Below are 22,076 nucleotides of genomic sequence, written 5' to 3' on the forward strand. Positions count from 1 at the left end.
AACTTTTTTTTAAGTTCCAAGATGGGTTATATCTTCGGGTACCTCTTACACAAAATTTTTTCGAAAAAGTGCAGTTTAAGACCTGCTCTCGAATCGCTCTGATTTTCCGCACCCATTACGAAGGTTCAAGTTTTTTCAGGGGCAAGTCCAAACTTATTGAGAAAATGACCAGAAAGCTGTAAAAACCCCACATGGTGCCAATGTGTAGTGGCTTGAGCGCACGATAACTCTCGAACGGATCAGACCATTCTCTTCAAAATTTGGTGTTCGTAATATTTGTGTTCAAACTTAGTTTAAATTCGAACATGGGCCATATCGGTACACTTCATCGGGTACCTCCACACAAAAGTTCAAAATTTTTGGTTAAATGGTGCGCACTACAACTCTCGAAGGCAGTTACCGATTTGTTGCATACTTTGTAATTGTAATATTTCTACGAAACTTAGGTCCGCTTCGAATATGAACTATATATGTCAACTTCTTCGGGTCCCACACAAAATTTCGGAAATGTACAGTTTAAGAGCTGGTCTCGAATCCCTTTGATTTTTTTTTTGTAACAACTTGTATTCGTTGTCCCCATTACCACGGTACAAGTTTTTCAGGGGCAAATCCTTACTTCTTGAGATGTTGGCCCAAAAGCTTCAAAAAAGCCTACCGACCTCTTCATTTTCGATTAGTAAAAACAGTGTTTCGTAGGCGGCCATTTGTCAGAACACTGTGCAATATTTTTCAACAAGAAACCCGATAGTAGCTAAAGGTGAGAACTTTCAGATGAAAACAAAATTGTCTAAGAAAGTGTAAAGAAAATTATGAAAAAATTGTTTTTCGTGTCGAAGTGGTCATGACCCTTCCTCAAGTTCGAAGATGGGTTATATCGGCCCCCTCGTTCAAAGAAGGTCGATTTTATCGAACTTTAGGAGGGAGTAACCGATTTGCGAGGATACAATATGTCCGACATTTTTGGTCGTATCAAAATGTATATACCCTCGTTAGCCTAATGGCTGAGGGTATAAAAAATTTACAAAGGTACTCCTGGTGATGCTATTTTCAGCGATATTATTTTTTTCTTGGGCAACTCTTTGCTTCCTGACATAACGCTCCAATAGCTTTAAATCCTACTATGCCAAACAAAAATTGCTGCTGGGCACGATAAATAGGAAGGGAATGAATACCAAAATAAGATCCACATTCATAATGGGCTATATTGGCCCATTCCGTCAGGTACCTACTCCGAAAAATTGAACATTTTTGATAAAGTGTGGGTATTTAAACACTGTAGGAAAAAAGGAAATTTTTCTTTAGTTAATTCCTGGAAAGTACAACGTAGGGTCTCTTAGAAGATAGTCATGTACGTCAAGAGTGCATCATGTCCGACGTTCTCCTAAGAAACCCCAGCTGTTCTGTTGCCCTCTGTAAAGGCCCATCGTAGATGACAATGAAGAAAATTTGGCTAAAGCTCAACCATGTGACTAAAATTTATGAAATGTATGTATGTATGTATATCATCATCAAGGCAAACCACTATGTCCGTTAGGAGCCCAAGGCAAAGGGGAAGAGGACAAATGTGTCGTGTTCGTCAGTATTAATATCTCAGAACCCTACGTCCCTATGGAATCTGCTAGTAGAACCCTCGTAGTACGCTCACGAGCAAAGGGGTCGCATGTGCAAACACTTTCCAGAGAGGTCACATGGAGACTCCACAGATATAGGTATTCTTCCTCTGTTCGTCGGGTCATTCGTTTAATGCCTTTAAGGCTACTTTGAGATTATTTCCCTACTGATTATACCCTCAGCCTTTAGGTTAAAGAGCCATGTCCGTTCATCTGTCTGTCTCGCTGACTGGTGCGCATGATAACTCTCGAACGGATCAATATTTTGTCTTAAAATAGTTTAAGTTCGAAGATAGGCCATATCGGTCTAAACATTTTTTGTTAAAATTGCTCGCACGATAACTCTCGAAGTGAGTAACCGAATTGGTCACAACTTTGCATATGGTAATATTACTTCTAGGCGTAGATATGGCGGCCCTGTTACGACTGCTCAATTTTGGAGAGAGAGAGAGATATCACCCGACCTTGGGGAACTTCCTGTTTCTTTGCTACTGGCGACAAGAGGGAGATCGTTCGGTACGAGGCATCCTTGCTGACATCGTTGTCTGTCTTCAGTAGCGTGCCAACACAGCCAACTTTCCAGGTTTCTGATGCAATATGGGTGTCTAACGGTAGGTTGAGGACACTTGTTAAATACTTAACCCCGGGTTCATCCAGTTGCTTAAGCGTTTACATTGAGATTGTGTGTGGACCCTACGCCTGGGATGATTTCGGATGAAGTCTGCAAAATCGCTGTAACGTGGTTTTCTCGTCAGCTGGGGTAAGTTCAGCCCCGTCCAGGGTCTCCATAAGAACCCACTAAACCTTACGAAATGAAAAGACTAGTATTCTCCCTTTCCTGGGGGTTATATCGGGGATTTATTGATTAAATACTAATTTACAATCTACTTGTGTTATAACGCGATAAGAATGAATTCAATTGGTAGTTATTTGGATTAATAGTTGGCGTGAGGATTATGCAGACTCGCTGGGGTTTGGCAGCTGTTGAATTAGCTTGTTCTTCTTCATGGGAAACGGTGTGGTCAGTGTTCGGGTTAGAATGATCGGAAACACGATGTATTAAGTGTTCGGTTGTCGATGATGGGGAAGACGATGCATTCGGTGTTCGGCTGCAGATGATCTGGAAGACGATGGATTCGGTGTTCGGCTGCAGATGATCGGGAGACGATGGGTTCGACGCTCGGCTGTTAATGTTCGGGAACACGATGGGTTCGGCTGTTGATGTTCTGAGACACGATGGATACGGCGTTCGGGTGTTGATGCTCGAGTATCGGTGTTCGGGAACACGATGAGTACGGCGTTCGGGTGTTGACACGATGATTTTGTCGCTCGGGTGTTAATCTAGGGCTACGATCTAGTTTCTACAATGTACTACTATTCCCTAAACAGTGGAACAGTCCAGTGCCGATTGGAACAGTTGACCCGAAGGCCCTGTAGAACTGAAAAACCCGAAGGTCCAGTGCCGAATGGAACAGATGACTCAAGAGCCCTGTAGAACTGAAAAACCCGAAGGTCCAGTGCACAATTTAATGGGTAGCTTCCAAAAAGTATTCCCAACTCGGTAACACCAAGGTGTACGTTGGCGGATTTAGAACAGCATTTAGTTCCAACCCGTGTAGCTAACTCTCTGCAGTAGCCAGCTCCCCATCAACTCTGAAATATATAAGTGACTCGAGGCATGAAGTGAATGCGAATGATTCGCCCTAAGCACTGACTACGATGGTTGCAAAAATTCACTGCAGTTAAATTTACCAGTGTGTGACCTGTTATACCACTAGTGTCAGGTACAGACACTGTATGGTGGAGGGTTGTCAAATCGCTGTTTACCCATGACTGTAAAGGGATTCTTGGTAGTAGTTGTTGTGTTATGTACGTGATTATATTGTCACGTTACATCGCTCTTCCTCGGCTGGGAGATCTCATATACGGCGTAACACACTCCTCTTCGGCCTATCGCTGTCGGGTTGCTATATAAACTGCCGGCTAACAAATGCGTACACCTCTTCGTTCTTCCTTTCTCGGATTCAAGAGTGATTCAAGCGTTCCCTACAGTTTACTTAATTCTGTACCAATGTTGCATTGCTTCAGGTAGTCTTGCCACTTTTTCCGCTTATGTGCGCCTACTAGCCTGTTGATGTCAATAGTTAGTTCACTAACTCTTGGGTCTTGAGGGTTCGTATGACGACGCTCACCACACTCATACATATGCTAGTCCCGACGCTTTTACGGGGAAATTTGATCTGATTTCGTGTATTCGAGCAGCAGGAATGTATCGAGCAGCTGCAGCAGTCATCCGGAAAATTATCTTAGCTACCATAGGATCTGAGGGAATGGGCAGCTCTCTGAAGCGGTTATTGGTAAATTCTCTGAACCTTTGCCAATCAGTTTTTCCATGGTTTGGAAAAGTACGGAGCGCAGAGGTCGGGTGATCTGCTTATGTTGACGATGATAGGAAGTTGGTCTGACCCAAGTGAAATAACGGGTCGCCAGGACACGTCATTTATCAGACCGGGTGACACAATGATGGTGTCGGGTGATCTGTGGCAATCTCCTCTTATTCCTCTTATTATATGTGGAGCTATCACTTTGCTCGGGCAGCCAAAACTCATAATGAGTATCACAGTCCCTTAGCACCGGACGTTTATTGCCCTCAAAAAGCGAAATAATATGATAATCATGGACGGTATGTACACATTAAGCAACTCTACCTCGGCAGTCCTACACTATACTGCTAACCCCATTTATTCCATGTATGGGTGCCAGAGTTAAGCTCAAGTGAGATAAGTCAGTACTGGACAGACTGTGTATAAAGAATGCAAGTCCTCCTCCTCCTCCGTTTCTTATACGATCCTTTCGAAAAACTTTGTAACTTAAAGTTGCAAGCTACTAGTGTTTCCTGTATCAAACAAATTAACACAAAAAATACGCCGATTCAATCAGTAGTGGTTCGACTTGAAAAAGTGCTGCTTTATTTTTTAATATTTATATTACTATCATTAAATGACCTGGTAAATTTTTGCAATGGTCTGAGACTCAGACTAAACTAAACTACTATTTTCAGAACCTGTTAAATGTAAGAATTGCATATGCTCCATGGTATGTCTGAGGTAAATTAAGCAATAGCCGAGGTCATAGGTAACAAGAATTTAGCCAATATTGTTATTCTTAAACTTATTATGTGTATTTTTGTGTCCAACAGGGTTACCAAATTCTACCAAATTCTTGATTATTTCAAATTCTTTATTTTTTCCGACGTATCCCAACTCTTTAGAACATCTACGATAATTTAAATAAACTGCTAATACAATTTTCAAATAGACAAATAAGCAGGTGTCAATCGCTGCACTTCACAGTAGAGCTTTAAATGGTAAAGTAAACAAAACGGTGTCAAGGTATGCAAAAAATAATAAAAGAACACATGAGAGATCAGTTGCGAAATACATATGTTCTAATCGTTTTGTCCAAATATTGGCAAAACTTTTTTATCTCACAACTACTTTTTGTTTAGTATATTAATTTTTGGTAGCTTATGTTGATAATTTTTGGCAATTCATTTGATCGAAAACTAAAATAAAAAAAATGCTGCATCATGTGTTGCCAAATTCTTGGTTCTCAAAGAATTATGCAATAACTTCAAGGTTGTTTTACATACATACATATTTATTGCAGACAATGTTGCTAAGTTGATCTTATCTTTAATATTTTTTATTGTTTTTTTTTTCTCTAATTGCAGAAAGACACACATGTTGTTGTAACAACATCTCTGGGTAAAATTCGTGGTCGTTTCCAAAAATTCCGTTCGGGTGAACGTGGTGGCTACTACAGCTTTAAAGGTATACGTTATGGACAAGCACCAGTGGGCGAAAAAAGGTAAAGAACAAGAAAATAACATATGTACATTAGGGTTATAACCAAAAAATACCACCCCAGTACCATGTGGGAACAATGTGCTGATAACGAAAACGCGTTTTTTAAGTCGATTCGGTGAAAAAAGTGTCCGCACCGACTGCGATTACCAAAGCCCTTTTGTTTGACTAAATATTTATAGAAAAGAAATACAAATTCTCACAGCTAAAGTCATTAAAAACCTATTAAAGCCCATTACAGAACATTTGTTCCATAGACCGAACTAAGAAAAGATCTCCAATTCTCTCTGTTTAGTGCTTCGCTTTCTGGAATACCGCGCCTTGTCATCTCTTCATCCACTTGTTTGCGCCATCTATTATTTGGCCTGCCAATATTGCATGCACCGCCATGTGGCCCGAATTTATACGCCTTTTTAGCGGGCTCATCATCGCTCATTATCGCTTCTTATTATATGGCCTAGCCAACGCAATCGCTTCATCTCGATACGTTTAACTATATTTATGTCGTTGTATAGCAGAATCAGCTCGTAGTCTTTTAATACCTCAAAATTATAGGAACCAACTTCAACAGTTGGTCCGATCTCAATGGACGCATTGCGCGTCGACACCATCAACTTGGTCTTCTCGCCGTTTACCTTGCCTGAAACCTCTTTTGGTACAAAACTCTTGGGAGGGGTTCTTTCCTATTTTAACTGAATATCTTGTGTCAGTTAGAGTCATTTTACAAAGCCGAATGGGCTTTGCGGGGATAACAAATTCAGACATGGTTTGGAATACCTTTGAACATAGCGGGCTGTCGAAGGCTGCTTTATAATCGACAAAAAGGTGGTAGGTGTCGATCTGCATCTCTTGGGTCTTCTCCTGGATTTGCCGCAGGGTAAATATCTGGTCAATGATGGACTTGCCAGGTCTAAAGCCGCATTGGTATGGTCCAATTATTTCGTTGACCATGGGCTTTAGTCGTTCGCACAATATCCCTGACACCATCTTGTAGCCGATAGGGAGAAGACTTTGCCCCTATAGTTGGAGCATAAAGTCTTATCTCATTTCTTATGGACGGGACACATGATGCTCAGGTTCCAATCGTCGGGTACGCATTCTTCCTGCCAGATGTACCTAACTAGCTGATGCATACACCTTATCAGAGTGTTGCCTCCGGTTTTAAAAAGCTCGGCTGTTAGGCCATCAGCTCCTGCTGCCTTATTATTCTTCAGCCGGCTTATTGATGTCTTTACCTCATCTTGGCCGGGTGGTATACATTCAATATCATCTTCTGGGATTGGATCTGTGGTATCTTCACACTATCTGTATCAGTTACCAAATTACCTTGCTGGTCTTTACAGGAGGATGTGCCTGTACCAAAGCCATCAGTTTGATGCTTGACACTTGGGTAGAATTTTCGGACTTCATTCTGTATCCTGTACATCACGATTTGTTCACACTCCCGCTTTTCCATCTCTCTTTTTCCTGCGGAAAAGACGTTTCTCCTCTCTCCTTTTCTCCCGATACCTCTCTCGTGCACTACGCGTTGCTACTGATTGTAAAGTAGCCCTATATGCCGCATTTTTCTCTTCGGTAGCAGCACGACACTCCTGGTCATACCATGGATCCCTTGGTGGAGGTCTCTGGTACCCAAGTACTAGTTTTGCGGCTGTTCGCATGGAGTGGGCAATGTTTTGCCATTGTGCTGATATGTTATCGGGACGAGGAGTGCTCTGATTAAGCAGTTGGGCCAGTTGAGTGGAATATGCCGTGGCTATCTGTGTTGATTGGAGCTTACCAATGTCCAACTTCCGTGTTGTGTCTGTTCGCACTTTGTTTGCTACGTTAAATCTGGTACGTACCTTTGCTGCAAAAAGGTAGTGGTCCGAGTCTATGTTTGCAACTCGGAACGATCGTACATCCAACACGCTTGATGCATGTCTTCCATCTATCAAAACGTGATCAATTTGATTTCTTGTTTTCTGATCTGGCGACAGCCAGGTGCCCTTATGAATATCGAGATGCTTAAATCTGGTACTGCTAACTACCATGTTTCTTGCAGCTGCAAAGTCTATCAGCCTCATACCATTGTCAGATGTTTCACTGTGGAGACTGAATTTCCCGACTGTTGGGCCAAAGATATTCTCCATTCCAATTTTGGCATTAAAATCGCCTAGAATAATTTTAATGCCATGGGCAGGGCAACGGTCATAAGTTTCTTCTAAGCGCTCGTAAAATATGTATTCAGTGGGAGCATGAGCGCAAATAAAGCTAATGTTGTAGTATTGTAGCGAGTCTCTCATTCACTGGGGTGACCAACTACAAATTCGAAACCAAACTCATGATTTGTTTTATGGCAGCTATAATACAGTGCGTCACCTTTAGGTGTTGTTGTGACGCCTTTCCCTTGTACTTTTCAAGTTCATCTGCCAATGCGTAAACAGCACCTTCTCTATAAGGAGTGCGAACATTCCAGGTGCAGATTCGCAGATCATGGTCCTTAAAACGTTTGCGGGGTTCGTCAACTTTAGAGGGGTTTTCTTTTCTTTCGTTTTTTCAGAGTAGGCTGTTTTTTCTTGGGGAGGGTTACTAACCCGACGCCCAAACCCAAGTTTTTAACGTTCTTTTGGTTGAACGCGCGGCACCTGTTTGATCACGACCTTTAACGGGTGTTAAAGGCAGTTCCCCAGGTGACACCACGGGGAGGTCAGTGACCACTTGAGATGAAAGAGGGACCAAGATAAATCCAGGGCTTTGCCATGTTAATGCCGGCCAGGACCGTTCCTTGGTATCTATAAAGGAACGTCTGAGCTTTGAATCAATACCAAACGATATGTACTTAAGATTGTTTTCGGTCTAATCTGGATCTGGGTCTATTTCCAGTTCGACGGGTTGTAACCACAAAGCTACTGGACTTAGTTGAGCAGGTTTGACAGGACAGTTGAAAAGGCACGATATCATCGATTCTTGCCCTATAGGAATTTAGACGCCTGCACCATCCCGAGCGTAGTTTAGTCAAAACTACTCTGATTTCTCTAGACAGCTGCGGCTCCTCAGCTTCGATAGATGTGCGATGTTTCCCGAGGACAACATTCACACGATATTTGTTTATGGTACCTGCGATTGCATCTCTGTGTGAGGGGTGGGTCCTATTCACCATAAGAGTATGATGATTAGGATCGTTCTCACGGTAACACCTTAGCAAGTACGGCAGCGACGAAAGCATGCGATTGTGTTGTTGTACTGGAAAAATCTTTTTCTCCTCATGTAGATACTCCACTGATGACATGAGAGCACCCTGACAGGCGACATTCTAACAAGTTTGAATATTTTTTCCATCGCGTTGCCCTTATATTCGCGGACCACACTGGCAAGCTTTCTTGTCTGGACCCCAAGTGCTGCCGGATAGGGGCCTGGGGATCTGTTCCTGCATTTCAGTCTGTGGCAGATAGCTGTAACATGTGCGGACGAAGCGAACATGCTACCCCCTACAATATTGGGGTAGTTAGTGGTCGGAATTCTGCTAAGGGCGTTATTCTGACAAGCTTCAATTATTTGCCATCGCGTTGCACGTATATTCGTGAACCGCACTTTCGCCGTATGGCTTACCTCTTGCGTTATATGTGTTATATGACAACAAGATTTTTTATCTGCTGTCGGCTAGGGACCGGAGGACCTGTTCCTACATCTCAGCTTGTAGCAGAGTACTGTGGCATACGCGGACAACGTGAACATGCTGTCTAATGCGACGCCTTAAAACTGGAGGTAGTTGGTGGTTCAGCTGCCATCGACCAAGATATTCAGCTCAGTGTTCACCTTCTCAGTCCATGTGTTGAACATCCGCCACTAAACCCACGGCCACTATGTTCAATATGTATCAGTGGAATAGGAATTCAGCTTTTCACAAATGACATAATGGAAGGTTCCTGACGACAAGATCGTAAAATTATCTGCATACGTTACGATATCAATACCGTTTGGATGGGGTAAAATACCGGAGAGGTAGAGGTTAAACAGTTCCGCAGATATAACCGCATCCTTGGAACTCCCTGTTTCACTCTACGGGGCTTTGACTTCTTGTTCCTGATCGTAAAATCACCCGCATACGTTACGATCTCAATACCGTTTGAACGGGGTGAAATACGAGAGTGGTAGAGGTTAAACAGTTCCGGAGATATAATCTTATCCTTGGAACTCCCTGTTTCACTCTACGGGACTTGGACTTCTTGTTCCTGACTGACCTAAGGGCTGTCTGATCGATGCCCTCAAACAACGTAGAGGGCTTGACAGTCACCACCACTGTTCTGTCACACGGCTTGCTCTGGCTGAGTACTCGACTAATATGTGTGGAGATGGCGTGCAGCGCTGTTGTCGTGCTGTGCTGCTTACGGAATCCATGCTGATGATCGGCAAGTAGATAGCTATTTCTGACGGGGATGACTAGAGTCTTTGTGACAAGTGTCTTTGCTACGGACAACAAAAGCGAATTGGCCTGTACGATTCACCTCGCTTATTTTCCAGACTTCGGGAACGATGTGGGTGTCTAGCGACAGGTTAAAAACTTTAACCGCCACATTCAGCTGTTTCAACATTACCATGGAGATTCCTTCGGGGCCGAACGCTTTGGGTGATTTAGAGTTCATGCTTGACAAACTGTCAAATAAAAGAACTTGTGCAACTTGTGAATCAGTCAGTGTAACGTCCCCAAACGTTACTGAGGTCCTATCTTCCTTTTTCCCAAGGTTAACCGTTGCCCACAATTCACTTTTATTCCGGCTCCAATGTTGCAACTCTTTATAAGATTTAGCCACTTGTTCCGCCTTTGCCTACCGACCAACCTGTTATCTTCCACTGTCAGTTGCCTGAATCTGGAGTCACTAGGGTTGGTTCGACGAAGCTCATCTCACTCATATGCTAATCACGTCTCCTCTGTTAGGAAATTTCGGGTATTTTACCAGAAGTTATACAGCAAACTGCGGCTGCAGCAGTGATGAAACAAAGCTAATTAGCTTTCCAATGAATGATTCATGTGCGACGTTCAGAGGTTATTAAATCCGGCGGTCTGCTGATGGAGACAGTTATGGGGAGATGGTTTGACCCAAGAAAAACGACCGGTTGCCAGGTAACGTCACTTGTCAGACCAGATGACATAATGGTTATATCTGGTGAACTATGGCACTCTCCGATAATTCTGGTAAGCGCGTCTTTATTGTTTGTGCAAAACGCAGAGCTATTGATCTGCTCAACCAGCACTATAAGCCTTTGGTCGTCTCCGAGAACCGAATGCCACAACTCATGATGAGCATTAACGTCCCACCAGATCAGCCGGTTATGACCTTCCAAAAGCGAATTAATGTTAGGCTTATAACCTGGAGTACTGTTATTGATGTATATGTTCAGCAACTCTACCTGGGCAGTTCCACACCTGATTGCTACCCCCATATATTCCATATACGGGTCATTAGTGCCAGGTACAAGCGAGATAGGTCTATTCACATCGGGTTTGATCCGTCCTCAGTACGTTGCAACCATCACAACGCTGTAAGCTGCAGTTGTTGTTGTTGTAACCCCTACAGATAAAGTTGTATCGGTGGAAAGAAAATAAAGAGAAGAAAAATTTTAAATTAGTAGATTGACATCTAAGCATCCACATCCAGCCCTAGAAAGCGAGCCGCTAAGACTGGATGTGTCCACAGTGACTCAGCTGTCAGGTTCGTCGGGTTTGCAGGACATGCGAAGAGGTGTCAAGTGATGTGAGGTGATTTGCCGCATTTTTGGCATGTATCTGTTATCTCAGGATTCAGGACGGAGAGATAACTGTTAAAGTACATACAGATTCCAGAACGAAGTTTGGTGGGGGTCTCCCGCCTACCACTACACTGCTTGTGTAGGATAAAATATGAGCTTCTACTACTCTTGTGTGAACCTGCCTCAGTGCTATTTGGATGTCATCGTTTTTTGGGTTTGAGGGGATTTGGGGAAGGTTTGGGAGTTCTTTACGGAAGTCTTGTCGGATAGTACATGGGGTAAGGACAAAGAGACAGAAAAGAAAAGAAAGGGAAGAAATAGTTTAAATTTGTAGATTGGTATCTAAGCATCCACATCTAGCCCTAGAAAGCGAGCTGCTAAGACTGGATGTGTCCACAGTGACTCAGGTGTCAGGTCCGTCAGGTTTGCAGGACATGCGAAGAGGTGTCAAGTGATGTGAGGTGATTTGCCGCATTTTTGGCATGTATCTGTTATCTCAGGATTCAGGACGGAGAGATAACTGTTAAGGTACCTAGAGATTCCAGAACGATGTTGGGATAGTATCGCTCTGGTCTCCCTAGGTAATATCCTCTCATCTTCATGTATGGGTGGAGGTCTCCCGCCTAGCACTACACTGCTTGTGTATGATAAAATATGGTCTTCTACTACTCTTGTGTGAGCCTGCCTCAGTGCTGTTGGGATGTCATCGTTTGTTGGGTTTGAGGGAATTGGGGAAGGTTTGGGAGTTCTTTACGGAAGTCTTTTCGGATAGTACATGGGGTAAGGACAAAGAGACAGAAAAGAAAAGGAAGAGAAGAAAAATTTGAAATCAGTAGATTGGCATCTAAGCATCCACATCCAGCCCTAGAAAGCGAGCCGCTAAGTCTGCCTGCCTCAGTGCTGTTTGGATGTCATCGTTTGTTGGGTTTGAGGGGATTTGGGGAAGGTTTGGGAGTTCTTAACGGAAGTCTTGTCGGATCTCTTTCACAGAGAGGTCTACTGCAGCTGGCGTTGTTTGGGTGGTCCTTTGATTGCATGTTGTTAATAGGGTGCAGTGTGCTTGCACCGGGAGAAGCTTTGCTTTGTGGTGTAGGTGGTTTCGGGGGCCTTGGAGTGGCACCCGGTTGGGATGCGCAGCGCCGTGTTTTAGGACCCTCTGTAGATTTCCCCATTGTGTGTCACTTAGTCCTGGAGACCAAATCGGGGCAGCGTAGTCCATGAGGGGGCGACCTATGGCTTTATAGGTGGTCAGAATGGTCTCTTTGTCTTACCCCATGTACTACCAGCAAGCGCTTTAAGGATTTTGTTTCATTTCCCGACGTTCCCTGCTACAATCTCAGCGTGTTTACAAACACATAATAGGTTGTCAAAGGTGACGCCCAGGATTTTGGAGTTTTTAGTCGTCGGATAGCTTGTCCGCGAATGTGTATATTTAGCTGAGCATTGACTTCCTTTGTCCACTAAGTCAGGATGGTATCTGAGGACTTAGGGGCAGATAGCTGCAAATTTCTGTCCTCAAAAAAGTTTTTAAGAGAGGGGAGGTGTTAATTTATGTTAGCTTCTATGTCTTGGATTTTTCTGCCGATGGACATAACTGTGCAATCGTCAGCATATGAGATTAGGTGCACACTCTCAGGTGGCCTTCGACACATAGAAGTTAAAAAGCAGTGGGTATAGTACGCCACCCTGAGGTACTCCCTGCTTGTTCTTCCTGGGGGGGGGGGGGGGGTGGATTTGTGTCCTCGGAACTCCACTAAGGAATGCCTTCCGGTCATGTATTTTACCAACCATCTCTTGAGGTAGTTAGGGAGAGAGGTTTCCATAACGTCCCTTCCATAATAACCCTCGTTGTGTTTACAGTTCCTCTTTTTGCTACAACATTAAGACGAGTTCTTACCTTCGCTGCTACAAGTAAATGGTTCGATGTTCGCTCCAAATTGGATACTCAGTTCGTAAATTATCGTGCTCACCAGTTAATGGTGACAGCGTTTTCAACGTTTTTGTCTCATAATGGCAGAAAATATGAACTTGTACCTTCTTAATAGGGACTGTAAAGATTGCCTGCCGCAAACAATTTCAAACTGATCGGAGAAATGTCATTTAAAGGCCCCTTTGGGAAAATATTAAAATTCGCTCCTCAAATTAATCGGACCTCTAACACATAGGAAGATTGTCTTCCGTTTATCACAACATGATTGATCTGGATTCTGGAGTTTTTCCATCTGGACACCCATCTTACCCGGTCAGCCTAACTTCGTTGTTGGATGTTACATGATAAAGGCTGACCATGGGGCCAAAGATATGTTTCTCCCAATTAAAATCACCTAAAAGAATCTTAATGTTATGGCCAGGGCAGCGGCCATATGCTCTTCCTATACGTATAATATATCGGGGCATGGGCGCACATGAGACTGATGTTAGAGAACCTCCGGTTAATTATAAATCCAACTCCAAGCTCATGTTGCTTTTTATGTCAGTTATAATGAAGTACGTAATCACGTGTCACCTTACGCGGGCTCGATGCCATCACACTACGTGGAAGTCGATATTATCAGCTTTGTGTTTTTCCAACACTGACGTATTAAAGTGTTCAAACTTCATCTAGTCTGTAAAGACTCCCGATTTCCCAGGTACAGATTCGCAGATCATGGTATTTTTAACGTTTCCGGACTCGTCAACATTTGCAAGCCAGTAATTGATCGTAGTTTTTAAGATAAACATCTGATTGGACTTGCTTATCCGATTCCGCTGCCAGGGCTGCTGGCTAAAATTAATAAAAATATCGAAATTTTCCGCCATAATTCCACGGTTTCTAATTTCGTGTATAAATTCTTTTCGCACCACAGATTCCGAGCTGCTGAACCTGAAAGAAGTTGGGCTGGCATTCGTGATGCTTCTCGCGAAGGTAACAGCTGTCCGCATAAAAACATGATTTTGGATACATTCAAGGGCAATGAAGATTGCCTCTTTTTAAATGTGTTTACCATGAAATTACCCAAAGGCGAATAGTAAGTGTAACCTGAGAACAACAAATTTATAAAATACAAATTTAATCTCTCCCTCTCTCTCTCTCTCTTTGCATTTTTATTATTTCCAGTAATCCTCAAATGCCGGTCATGGTTTGGTTACATGGCGGTGGCTACTCCTTCGGTTCGGGCAACACATTCCTCTATGGCCCCGATTATTTGGTAGCCGAAAATGTTGTTTTGGTAACGTTAAATTATCGCCTCGGTCCATTGGGTTTCCTGACAGCTGGTCCTGATGCACCCGGTAATCAGGGTATAAAAGATCAAATTCTAGCTTTGAAATGGGTACGCGATCACATTGCCGACTTTGGTGGTAATCCAAATCAGGTGACAATATTTGGTGAATCGGCGGGTGGTTCATCGGTACAAATGCTTCTGCTATCACCACTGGCAAAGGGTCTATTTCATGGAGCCATTTCGGAAAGTGGTTCAGCGCTAAATCCATGGGCTATGGGTGAAAGTTCGATGACGAGGGCCTATAGGTTGGCAGCAAATTTGGGATATGTGGGGGCTAATGATACTGAAGAAATTCTAGAGTTCCTAAGAAGAGTGCCGCCAATGAAATTGGTGGAAGCTGCTCCCACAACACTAACTGAGGAGGATTTCCGCAACAATGTTGGTTTACCTTTTGTACCCGTTGTTGAGGGTTATTGGAATAAACCTGGAGAACAGCCGGTGTATTATGAAGCTCCTCTGATAACGGAAAGTCCTCAGGATATGTATGATCAAAAGAAATTCCATAAAAACATACCCTATATGACGGGTTATAATACCCATGAAGCTATGCTGTTTATAAGACGTAAGTTGGGTTGCTTTTAGGGGATTTGAATAAATATTGGTTATTTTATCTCTTCTTTTTAGGTTTGCGCAAAAATCCCCAATTATTGGATATCATAGAAAATGATTTTACCCGCTTGGTGCCAAGAGATCTCAATGTTACCGACGATCGTGATCGTGTTACCCGCGAAATTCGCCAATTCTATTTGGGCAACAAACATGTTGGTGTCGAATCTGTCGATGAAATGATTGCGGTAAGTTGAGAAATTTATAAATAAAACAAATAATTAAGAATTAGAACCTATGACTGTTGTTGTAGCGGCAGGTATGATGCTGGGTTGGCATCCGCTGTCCAAAATACTATGGTTTCGGGTCAATCCGGTACGAAAGAACACTCTGCCTTAGAATTGTGCGTAACATGTGTTGGGTAACGTGCTGTTAGTGCTCAAGGTGACATTCTGGTAGGATTGAAGATACCTTCACTGCCTAGCTCTAACATTTGCTTACCACACAGGCGCCACATACCACAAACCTTTCTATTTCTTTGTAAGAGGTTAACAAGGTTTCTTTGTCTGCACACCAAGTGCTGCCGGCAACTTGAGGACCTTATTCTTCCTTACCTCCCAATATTTCGGAGTAGTTAGAGGCCGGAATCAGGACACCATCGACCAATATGTTCAATGGGAGCCTCATTTCAGCCGTCCATGTGTTGAACAGTGGTGCAGTGGATTTAGCGGAGGATATTTTCATATTCCTCAGATGGAAGAACTACACTAATTCAGCTATGTAGACATTTAACCTGTCACATATGTCATCGACAACATAACCCGACATTAAGATCGTACAATGATCTGCATACATTCCGATCTCTATGCCATCTGGAATTTCAGAAAGGTAGAGGTTAAACAGGTCCGGAGATATCTCCCCACCTTGACGAACTCCCTATTTCACTCGGCGGTTCTTCGACTTCTTATTTCTGAATTCCACAACCGGCTGGCGTTCCCACTTATAGTTTCGTTATCTAACTTTTCATACACGACTGGAGGGAAGTCTTCTCCATGTCCTCCAGCACATGGCATGGTTGACGGTATCGAAGGCTTTCGATCGGTCAAAAGCCACAATGACTGTTCGGTCTTATATAGTGCGTGGATATGACGTGTAATGCTCTTGTGGTACTGTGCATTTTCCGGAATCCTGGCTGAAACTGCTTTTCAACAAGGAGAGGAGTAGTAGAAGGGAAACCAGCCTCTGCTGACATCCTTGCTTGATTTCAGTAGTGTGGCCACCCTGCCAACTTTCCAGTCTTCTGGTACAATATGGGCGACTAACGACAAATTGAGGACACTTGCCAAACTCTCAACATACGGGTTCATCCAGTGGCTTAAGAATAACCATTGATATTCTTCGGATGTGGCAATGTTGCATTGCTTCAGGTGGTCTAACCACTTGTTCCGCTTACGCTCGCATACTAGCCTCTTGACTTCGAAAAGTAAGTTCATTATCTCTGGGGTCTTCAAGGTTCGTACCACGAGGTTCATCACTCTCATTTGCTGGTACCGTGGCCTCTGCTGGTGAATGATCGCCCAGAACTATACCGCCCTGTTCATTGCCCATCACGGATGTCCATTGAAAAGCATACTAATCGCGTATATTCTGAGACACACTTCACGCCTCAAGCATTTTGGTCACTCCATTGACGCTTATTTTTGGAGTATTTTATGGACGGACTAAGGTGTAGTCTTCTTTCTTAATACCCCAATGAAAATGAATCTTAGCCCCAAGAAATTCGCAAAAAAGGAGTAAATGGGGTGAACAAAATGCTTGAGGCGTTAAGTGAGAGGTAAAGTGTGTTTCAGAACATACCCGAATGTAAGGTTTATAACACAGGGCACAACTATTCATCGGCTGTATGTAAACATCAAGCGCGTCGCCCACGGCACTCCCACAATTTACTGCTTCCCCAAAAAATTCGATTTTTGGGTCACTAGAGTAAGTTCAAGCAAGATAGTTCTGTACTGGACAGAATGGTGTGTAAGGAAGACACGTCCTACTTCCCCTCCGTATGTTGTAAGATCCTTCCCCAAACGTAGTAACCATCGCACAGTGGATCCACCCATTAACCAAAAATAAAAAAAATGAATGTCAAAATTTTGGTTAAACATCTGGCAAATCTAACAGCTATGACATGGACCTTTTTAAAAATATATTAATTTTTGTTTCATTCGAACGCGATCTTCTTAAGAATAGCTTCAAGAAATCGGAACATTTGACTAATATTTTTTATTGTGAGTACAACCTATATTTTAAGTGCAAGTAAATATTGTTACGGAATTAGATTTAACTAATCTCCGTGTAGACGTTGTTTTATTCCCCAGTACGATTTGTACCAAATAAAACAGGGTTCGTTTTAGATTACGTTTCTACAATGCTTTATTTACTTTATTACACTTATTCGGAACCGTCTTTAATTACTAAGCACACAGCTTGTCTAGTTAGCACGCAGCTATTCTTTACCCGATCTTCGCTTAAAACACAACTAACTCGTCATTGCTAGTTCTACCTGTATTTATACCCCAAAATCTCCCTGTTCGAGAGTCCTCTAGAACAGAGTGAGGCAGAGAAAATTTTTGGGTCTTTCTTGTGCTCTCAATGAGCGTAAATTTGTTGTTGTTCACAACGTGTTACCATCTACACAGGTTGTGAGCGATAACAAATTTACGCTCACTTAGAGCACATGGGCTCTCTTGTGAGTCACAATGCCTACCCTTGCTCTAGAAAACTTCTGGCAACACCTCGATTCTGTACAACGAACACAAATTCGCACAAGCGAAGAACCAAACTCACATACATGGGCGAAGATCAATACAAATGGACAAACACAGTGATGACGTAATTACAACAACAAACAAATGCAAGAAATAAAGAAGTAGCAAACTAAACGATAATTACATGATTATGGCAAAACAAAAGCACATCAAATGAAAGGTAGAGTAAGAACTAGAATGATGAAGAGAATTCTACATGGTAGTTGTTGTTGCTTAAATAAAGTAACTGCGTAATAAAACTTTACGTTACAATTCAAATTTTTAAATTAACGGAAATTAAACTAAATTAACCTAAACCTATCCGTTACATTCGTAACATTGCCTCCCGCTTAAGCCTGTTCGTCCGGAATAGGCACAGTTCCCTCTCGTTGGTATGGACATTGGTAAAACTGCCTCCTGCTTAAGCCTGTTCCTCTTGACTAGACGCAGTTCTCGTTCCGTAGTGGTGGCAACCGATTTAGATGTACCCTCTACGCCATCTACTTTGGACTTTCGCTCCTCTGGACGTCGTTGTTTTCTTTCCAGCAATCGCAACGTTATGTCTTCTTTCTTCGTGGTCACCCTCCTAATTGCCACCTGGTCTTCTTCGGACTTTTCCTTCCTTGCTGTACGGCTGCTTTTCGATGGACCTTTCCTCGACGTACATATTCGCTTTTTCCCCCTCGTTGCGGGATTTTTCCACTTTCCTATGGACCAATTGTCGGCAGCTTCCACCTTCAGCGATCTCGCCGGATTCTGCCCTTGGGCGATGTATGCTTATCGGTATTTCCACATTGGACCATGTCATCACACGGTGCTTTATGCCCAGATTGATATCGAAGTAAATCATAAAGTCTACACCAAGTATAACTTCGTCCACAATATCTGCCACTATAAAATCGAAATTTACCGATTTCCTACCCATGCTCAGCCTTTGGTAGGCCTTTCCATGTACGGTTGCAGTCTCGCCAGTGGCCGTTCGCAATTTGACTCCATTTAACGGCAATACCTTCCCTTTTACCAAATCCAGTCTAATAATGGACTTTGTTGCACCGGTGTCCAATGTCAAGGTACGCAATACACCATTGATGAAGCCTTTAACCGTTAAGTTGTGATTCTTCTGCTAGACTATGGCTATAGAGATTGTGGGACCATCGTGGATCTGGGCCTTGCTTACCGCAATCCGCATTCTCGGGCCATGTGTCCAGTTTTCCGACAGTTATAACAAGTTTTTTTCGTTCTAGCGGCCCTTCATTTCACACGCATTAGTGCATCTTTCAGCAGGTCGACAACGTTCTGGGAATTGTTGTCCTCAACTTCCAGCCTCCGCACTTTATAAGTTTTAGGTTTCACCAGCATCCTCGCGGTTTCTTGGTCTAGGGCAAATGACACGGTTTCTGCAAATGTTCCCATCGGTGCCGCATACTTCGCAAATTTTACCTCTGGATCACGAATACCACTAGCAAATGTCTCAATCTTTATGCGGTCCACCAATGGATGTGTCTCTCCTGGATATGCCAACTGCGCCAACCGCTCTACTTCAGCCGCAAAGTCTTGTAAGGTCTCATTTGGCTTCTGGACTCTTCCCCTCAGTTCCATTCTTGGATATTGCCACAATGGTATGCACACCCGCCTTGCACGCTGAAGGTCGTGGGTTCGATTCCCCGGCCAGTCAACATCAAACTCTTTTCAACGGTGGCAAAATACCCCTCAGTAATGTTGGCGACATTTTCTGAGTATTTCAGCCTTGTAAAACTTCTCTACAAGTGGTGTCTTAGACACGCCGTTTGGACTCGGCGATAAACAGTAGGTCCCATATCATTGAGCTTAATATGAATCGGGGTGCATTTTCTTAGGCCCCTGAGTAGTTTCACCGATTTTCGCAAAAATCGGTACAGATTTGGATATAGCCCCCATATATATCTTCCCCCGATTTTGCTATAATTCGCTGAATCAAATCATCAAATCCCCATCCAAAACATTTAATATTGTCAGGAAAATGTCCAGAAATAATTATTTGAGTGGTCGTCTAATTTTCATATGATTATCGCTTTAGATTATCTGGGAAATATTTTTCATATTTAAAGAGCTATAACTTCGTTATGGATACACATATCGACAAAATTCTTTTAGATTCGTCGTATATGATGTGTTTACGATGTACAATCGTTGGTCCAACGACTGGGTGCCACCGTGGTGTGAACACCCTCTTTGCACGCTGAATGACCGGGTTCCTTTACATGGCCAGGCCAGGTGGTATGTACACATTAAGCAACCCTACCACGGCCGCCCCACAATGGTATGCACACCCGCCTTGCACCCAGAATGTCGTGGGTTCTATTCCCCGCCTAGGCAACATCAAATTTTCAACGGTGGCAAAATACCCCTCAGTAATGTTGGCGATATTTCCTGAATATTTCAGTCATGTTAAACTTCTCTAGAGGTGGTGTCGAAAGACACGCCTTCGGACTTGGCGATAAATAGTAGGTCCCAAATCATTGAGCTAATATGAATCGGGGTGCACTCATTGCTATGAGAAAGGGGGGCTTGACCCTTCTCGGATGTTTATGGAACAATAACACAAATTATTATTAAATGTTGGACCAACATCAGTCGCTCCTTTCGATAGTTATCGTGCCCACCGTCATTTTAGTTTGTCACCATATGATTTTTTTAAGCTTTCGGATTATTATGTCAGGGACCATGGTATTGCCTACGAAAAGCGTCATAGACTGTCCTCGAATAATAATAAAATTGCACTTAATTGGCAAGTTCTAACTTTTGTGAGGTAGGCTTTGGGTACCTTTTGTTCGGATTGTGTTCGATATAGAATTTCTTTGAACTTAAAGTAAGTTTAGAAAGAAATTTGTTATTTGCAAAGTTCCGACCAAATCGGCTAATCAGTTTGTAAATTCTTGTGCTCATCGGTTGATGCGAACAGCGTATTTAGAGCTTTTTGGCCATAATCTCAGGAAGTGTGGACTTGCCACACGAACAAAATTATACCGTCGTAATAGGGGCAGTGAGAATAACCTGCTGCAAACAACTTCAAACTGATCCGAGAAATGTCCTTTGGACCCAATCGGTTTCTTCTTTCGAGGGTTATGTTAATTTTTTTGGGCGGGCAGGCTTTTTTGGAGCTTTTGACCGATTATCTCAGGAAAAATAGGCTAACCACGAAAACAATTCCAGACATCGTAACAGGCCCCGCAAGAAGACCTTGTTGCAAAATATTTCAAAACTATCCGTGACGAGCTAATTTTGTGTGGGAGGTACCGAAATACTATACCGACTTAGTCGATATTCAAACCTGATCTATATCAATTCGCTTACTCCCTTCGAAAGTTGTCGTGCGCACCATTTTAGCAAAAATTTTTGAACTTTTGTGGGGGAGATATCGGAATGAGTAGGCCGATATATCCCATTCTCGAACATGAACTAAGTTTAAACAAAATATTGTCATACTCAAAATTTTAAACCACATCGGTAGATCCGTTTGGGAGTTATTGTACACACCAGCCAGCCAGATAGACAGGCGGACATGGCTATATAAACTCCAAATTGTCTGAAATGGATTTCGTCCATACTTGGGATCTTAAACCATTCGGGTATGTTCTGAGACACACTTCACCTCTAATTTTTCTTGACCACTGGAATCCCCAAATTAATCTAAAAACTTCAAAATACCTTAAATCGGATGGTAGTGTTATATGGGAGCTATGCCAAAAAGTGAGCCAATATGGCCTATCTTCGAACTCTTACCTGCCTACAAGCAAAATTGTAGAGCCCTATCTCCCAAAGAAAAAACAAAATTTTGAAAAATTAATTCGTTGAACTCCGAAATTCAAATATCACTAAAAAATGTTCATCGCCTTAATAAGGCAGACAATGCAATAAAAAATAATGATAAATTATTTCCTCTTTTCAGTTACTTACCGATTTAATGTTTGTCCACGGCATACGACGAACCGTGCGCAATCATGCTAAATATGGTAATATGCCGGTGTATATGTACCGCTTTTCCTTTGATGGTGCTTTGGGATTGTACAAACGAATGTTGGGCCTACAGAGACCCGGTGTATGTCACGGTGACGAATTGGGTTACCTGTTTAAATTTGGATTTTTCAATTTGAGCCTAGACCCGAAATCAATGGAAGTGCTAGTTAAAAATCGTATGGTGCGAATGTGGACTAATTTTGCCAAATATGGGTAAGTTTCTGGAACAAAGAATTTAACAAAATTTGAAACAAAATTATTAATAAA

At 42.7% G+C, this 22,076-nt stretch overlaps 1 protein-coding gene across 17 annotated transcripts in view; it reads left to right on the plus strand.

The window, feature by feature from the left end:
• LOC141389920 (juvenile hormone esterase) overlaps nt 1-22,076 on the plus strand; it is a 154,899-nt gene that overhangs the window by 131,955 nt on the left and 868 nt on the right. For all 17 annotated transcript variants that reach the window (XM_073962182.1, XM_073962168.1, XM_073962169.1 and 14 more), the window contains 5 exons: nt 5,344-5,480; nt 14,053-14,214; nt 14,304-15,031; nt 15,094-15,263; nt 21,742-22,022. In XM_073962182.1, the coding sequence (XP_073818283.1) occupies nt 5,344-5,480; nt 14,053-14,214; nt 14,304-15,031; nt 15,094-15,263; nt 21,742-22,022 (1,478 nt within the window). The remainder of the gene's footprint in view (nt 1-5,343; nt 5,481-14,052; nt 14,215-14,303; nt 15,032-15,093; nt 15,264-21,741; nt 22,023-22,076) is intronic.

Source organism: Musca autumnalis, unplaced genomic scaffold (genome assembly GCF_047663935.1).
Source record: "Musca autumnalis isolate F117 unplaced genomic scaffold, ASM4766393v1 scaffold_1, whole genome shotgun sequence".
Classification (NCBI taxonomy): domain Eukaryota; kingdom Metazoa; phylum Arthropoda; class Insecta; order Diptera; family Muscidae; genus Musca; species Musca autumnalis.